This window comes from Apium graveolens, chromosome 7 (genome assembly GCF_009905375.1).
Source record: "Apium graveolens cultivar Ventura chromosome 7, ASM990537v1, whole genome shotgun sequence".
Lineage (NCBI taxonomy): Eukaryota > Viridiplantae > Streptophyta > Magnoliopsida > Apiales > Apiaceae > Apium > Apium graveolens.
In genome coordinates, this window is record NC_133653.1 from 183,198,862 (window position 1) to 183,204,918 (window position 6,057).

Here is a 6,057-nt window from a genome sequence, read left to right on the forward strand (position 1 = left end):
CTAAAAATTTCTTCGATCATGCTCCTCCCTTAGGGGACAGTTTCTTGCATCATGTTCTCCTCCGATTGCCCCACAATAATTGCACTTGTGAGGCTTGATCTTGATCTTTGAAATTGCCGTCTCAATTCCACTTTTATATCTTTTTGTTTTTTTCCTTCCTTTAGTTTTCGACCTTGGAGGATCGAATATTGGATCAGGTTGGTAGTCCTCTTGAGTTTTCGCCTCATGGGTTCTTTCTCTACGCTCTTCATCCGCAAAAGCATCTTTCAAGTATCTCTTCTCTCTATCAATCACACCCATTAAGTATTTATACCGTGAAACAGAACAACTACCTGAAGCAGCTAAATCTTGAAAAGATTTACACAATGCACCATACCTTAATGGTTGTGACGCACCATCATTACCAATACCGGGAGGATCATATGGAAGAGGCCCCACAATTTTGTTGTCGTTCATTGTCCACCTACCCATGATGAGACTTTCCGGTATCTTGATTTTTTGTTTTTTGTCAAGATAACGGATTATGTGTTTGCAAATCATCCCGGAATGTTCAAACTTCTTACACGAGCATTCAATTTTTTCGTACATGAAAGCCGTCACTCGATATTTTCTTCTGCAATTCTTCGGCAGGGTAGCCTTCTCAACCAAATACAGTTTCGACATATAAGTTCCATTGTTTTTGACACTGTTCACGATGTAACATGTACCTTTTATAAGCATCTTTTGAAACCATTTGAACATTTCTTTCGTGTAGATTTCGGATGCATGCATTTCCAAGGATGAGTGCAAAACTAATCTCTTTTCTAATTGTTTGCTGTCATAATCGGCTTTAACCTCCTTCAGATGTTATGTCTTCAAAGCCTTTTGGGAGTTCTCAATAAATTCCTTCAAACCGGTAGATGATTGCACATATTCATCAAAAAAAGAATTTGTAGACTCGCTTCTTGAAGTTGTAGTCATGCCGGCGGAAAAATGTTGCTTCGTGTAAGCACCAATCCATTGAGTTCTAATAGCATACATGTCATTTAACCAAGCATGATCCTCAAGATCGTACTTCTCGACTAATTTCTCCCATCTACCTTCAAATTCTGTAGGTGTCAACGACTTGTACACACATGCATTAAACTCTGTCTTGAACTCCAGATAATTTGTGTACAAATAAGACAACTTCTCAGAAAACTTACTACTTATATGCCATGTACAATATGTATGCTTTGTTTGTGGCATAAGCATGACCTCGGCAATGGCATTTCCCAATGCAATGTCTTGATCAATAATAATTTTTTGAGGTGGTTTATTGTCGACGGCTTCCAACCATGTCCTCAAAACCCACTTATACGATGTCTCAGTCTCATCCCTTACAAGTGCAAATCCAAATAGTATATTTTGATAATGGTGGTTTACGCCCGTAATAGGTATGAAAGGCATACAATACCTATTCGTCCGGTAAGTTGAATCAAATGTAACCACATCACCAAAATTCTTGTACGCGTTCATGGACCGAGGATCAACCCACACCAAACCCCGTACACGATTCTCATCATCTACATCCACCCGATAAAAGAAATTACCAAAACTATTTTCTTGTAGTTCTCGTAGAAAAAGTAATCCACACTCCGCATCACCCGAATCAAACACTCGGCGCCGAATATCACGTATGACATTACGTACGTCTTGATTAGAAAAACCAAGATTTTCAACCCCCTCATTTGTCTCGCTAAGAAACTTCATTACTTTGCTCGTCTCAATTCCCGATTTGTTAAACAACTCAATCAATGATCGCGTCATAGGATCTATGTTGAGTGATCTTTGAAAAAATTGAACTTTTTCCGGCGACACCAATTTATGATTGTGTTCTAAATCCACCGAACTAATTTTCCATTTATCCATCTTCACTTTGTGAACGACACACATTCGAGCACCACAATTCGTTCGTGGAATTACCTCTCTAACTCGTTTTCCTTTACCAAAATCCAACAGCGTCGCTCCTACCCTTCCACCTTTTCGACAAATAAATAAACGGTATGATGGTTCATTTGTGTTTGTTCGCTTATGAGTATTCCTAATTATTATCTCGAATCCCTTTTTTCGACCATAATTCCTATAAAATGCTTCCGCATCATCCAATGTATCGAAAATCTTGCCTACATAAGGCACAACATCGTTACTATTCTTAAATCCATGATTCTTTTTCTCAACATTTTTCTCATCTTTTACGTCATCAATATTTTCACCGTCAAAATTATCACCACCAACGTTATCATCAAGATTATGACCGCCAACATTATCACCACCAACGTTATCATCAACATTATGACCGCCAACATTATCACCACCAAAGTTATTATCAACATTATGAACACTAACATTATCAACATCAATATTATCACCACCAACATTATTCATATTATCATCACTATCAAGATTTACAATATCTTCATCAACAAATAACTTATTACGAGCTACGGGGTTTCGTCTAACGGGGGTATAATAATCGTAATTATCATTTTCACTAGAAGAGGAACTACAAGCTTTAAATAAAAAAGAAGTCATCAACAATCGAAAACTAACCTTTTGAGATCACCTTCAAGAATGAGTAAATTGAAAGTAAATTTGAAATTGTTGAAAGTATATTGTAAATTGTAAAATGAGTAATAAGAAAGTAAATGTTGAATCAAATAAACTGTCTCCAGCAATGAAACATTGCTGGAGTGACCCATTAAATATAACCACCAACCAGATTTTGGAGCCATTATGGCAGAGTTCATCCCGCAGTCACGCATTGCGGCTTCCAGCAATGAATCAATGCGGGAGTACTCTAATTAAAAATGAATTTTAATTAGAGTATTTCTGAATTTTAATTATTTTTTCAAATAGTAATTCTGAATTTTTATGATTACAAAATTTTGTAAGTTTTATGTTTTTAAAAATTGTCATATGAGTTATTTTAGTTAAAAAATCAAATTATCAATTTTAATAATAAAATCAATATCAATTTTTGTGCCAATATTAATAAAAATTGACTAGTCAAATGTTTGACCGACCCACTACATTGGCTCATTGCTGCAGTAAGGCTTGCCGCTTTGAAGCAATGATGCAGTTAATTTTAATTATTTTTTAGAATAGTATTTTTGAATTTTTATTATTACGAATTTTTGGGAGTTTTATGTTTTTAAAAATTATCATATGAGTCATTTTAGTTAAAAAATCAAATTATCAATTTTAATAATAAAATTTATATTATTAATTTTACACTTTTTTGTGAATTCATACTTAATTTTTGTGCAAATATTAAATCAATATCAATTTTTGTGAATTCATACTTAATTTTTGTTTTTAAAATTTATATTATTAATTTAATACTTTTTTGTGAAATCATACTTAATTTTTGTGCAAATATTAAATTAATATCAATTTTTGTGCCAATATTAATAAAGATTGACTGGTCAAAAGTTTGACCGACCTACCGCATTGCCTCATTGCTGCAGTTGTACTTGCCGCATTGTGTCATTGTGACAGACTAGTCAACAGTCCCCCCCTCAGCTTCCGCAATATTTTTTTTTGTGCCTAAATTTAATTTTTGGATTTTAAAATTCAGATTTCTCAGCCTATAAATAGCTCTTGTAATCTCATTTCTTTTCAACATTCTCTTCTCTATTTCATTCTACATTTTCTCTTCAACATTCTTTCTCTATTTTCCGAAAAATAGTTTTCTACTATGATTAGGACAATAACAAGATAATTATCGATGGTGTGGTTTACGACGATCTCGAAGGAGAAGAAGACATCACAATAGCTCTCTACCGTATTCAAATGGCGCTTGAGTGCAAGAAAAAAAAGGAAAATGAGGTGAAGGCGGAAAAGTTGAAGAGAAAGAAGGACGACGATAAGGGTGATAAAGGCGGTTCTTCCAACACCGTTAAATACTAATCATTCTCGTTGGAATAAAATATTTAAGTTATTATGTATTTTGTTTAAGAAAATATTTAAATGTACTCCATTTATTTTTGAATGAAATAAATTATTTAATGTTTTATCTTCCTTGTACTTGTCGAATTTAATTTATCAATTTTTTATTTATAGTAAACAAATATAATGCTAAAAATTGAAAATGTGAAAAACTAAAAAAATAAAATTTATCGAATTTTCTTTACCTATAAAAAAATATAAAAAACTTAGCCCCTAAAATGTTAAAAATTTCTTGGTAACAAACTATATAAAAATAACTCGGCCACCTGTCGTATTGTGTCATTGCGGCTCCCTCAATGAAACAATGCGGCAGGTGGCTCTTCAACCACCCGCCGACGTGTTTTAAATATGTTGTGGCTGTGGTTTACACCTCCCGTATTGACACATTGCGGGAGGGGGGATTTTTATATTATTTTATTCTTATTTTTTTAAAATGGATAAATTGTATAGAATTTTTTTTAATTCAGTATAACTTCATTATACAGTACAAATGTGTTATTATACATAAATTTGAAATATTTAAAATTTAAATTAAAATAGTTTAATTAAAATTCACTCAAAAAAGTTTAAGGCAAACAAGTATGATTGTTTATTGAGACGACACCTTTCGATCAATAAACAATCATAGCAATACTACATTCATACATTTCAGTTATCATCTGCGGTTTTTTATGTTTTTCATTAAAACTAATATTTTAATTATTTTTCCGATTATATATCTAATTAAATTTTAAATTCTTAACTCATTATACAATTGATAATATAAATGGGAAGTAGTAATAAAATTAGTAAATATAGAAACAAGTGGTTGTTAAAATTAATTATATACTTTTTAACTCCGTTATTATCGGAAACAAATTAAATCATTCAAATATAATTTTTTGTTATTTAAGAAATTAAATAAGTGCTTCATTGTTTCATTGCGCGGTTGCAATGAAACAATGCGGCAGTATTGTTGCAATGAAACAATGCGGCAGTATTTGCAGCATTGTTTCATTGCGTATGGTGCAATGAAACATTGCTGGTAGTACTGCCGCAATGCCTTAATGCGGAAGGTGGTTACTTCAACCACTCCGGGTTGTGGACCAAAACCTGTCTCCCTTCCTATATATATTGTACGAAGTCGGAGGTTTTTACGGAAACAACCTTTTTGTCTTTCCAGATTAGGGGCATGATTTGTGTATATTTTACCCTCTCACGACATAATTATAGGCGATATAAATATAATGGGTGTGTTTAATTTGTATATATATAAAAGGTAACTATAAAAAAAGGATTTTAATGAAAAGTTACATGAACAGAAGATAAAAGAGTTATTGATAGTTCTCCCCTGAGTATGTAAAAAAAACTTTAAGAAATACACTTCACGTTTTATTGAGTAATAGACCAAAATGTCATTTTGGGTATAAAATGGTTCAAAATATCATTTCAAAAAATTAACACCCAAATTATTACTTCATCACGTTACATTGTGTATCGTTTGGAAAATCACCAAAAATGCTACACGATGTAGCGTTTTGTTTATTTTTTTTAAACATTTCAGTGGCAACGTAACGTAACGCCACGTCATGTTTTATATTTTTTTATTATTTTTTTAGCTTTTTTTGTATTGTTTATGGGCCCAGAAACATCACTTAATATTATATTTTTTATATTTCTTTTTATTTAATATTTTTAAAATTTATACATTATACCATAATTTAACAATTTTTAACATTTAAAGTTCACCAATTCTGTTTTGGATTTTAGAAATAAAAAAAAAGAAATTAACAAATGTTACATTGATTTAAGATTTAGGCCCTAAACCCTAGAGCTAAACCTAATTTAAGGTTTAGGGCCTACTTTTAGCCGTAAACCATATGAACAAAAAATGTAAATTTTAAATTAAATAATTTTAAATTTAAAAATATAACTTAATTTAATAATTTGTAACATTTTATGATTTATCAATCCCCTTTTTTTAAAAACAATTTAAATAATTGTTTAGTATTTTGGAAATTAAAATTTTTTATTTGATGTCAAAAATATTTTTTTATAAAATTGATATGTGCAAAACGTCACATAAAGTAGTGTTTTGGGGCCGAAACA

General features: G+C 31.5%; 2 protein-coding genes across 2 annotated transcripts; both read right to left on the bottom strand.

The window, feature by feature from the left end:
- Window positions 1-771, bottom strand: LOC141674245 (protein FAR1-RELATED SEQUENCE 3-like). Its single transcript, XM_074480963.1, has one exon. It carries the CDS (start codon window positions 769-771, stop codon window positions 1-3), a length of 771 nt encoding a protein of 256 aa, XP_074337064.1.
- Window positions 772-846: 75 nt separating this feature from the next.
- On the bottom strand, window positions 847-2,783 carry LOC141674246 (protein FAR1-RELATED SEQUENCE 5-like). Its single transcript, XM_074480964.1, has 2 exons — window positions 2,572-2,783; window positions 847-2,524 (listed from the first exon to the last, which is right to left on the bottom strand). Exons 1-2 carry the CDS (start codon window positions 2,781-2,783, stop codon window positions 847-849), a joined length of 1,890 nt encoding a protein of 629 aa, XP_074337065.1.
- Window positions 2,784-6,057: the final 3,274 nt, after the last annotated feature.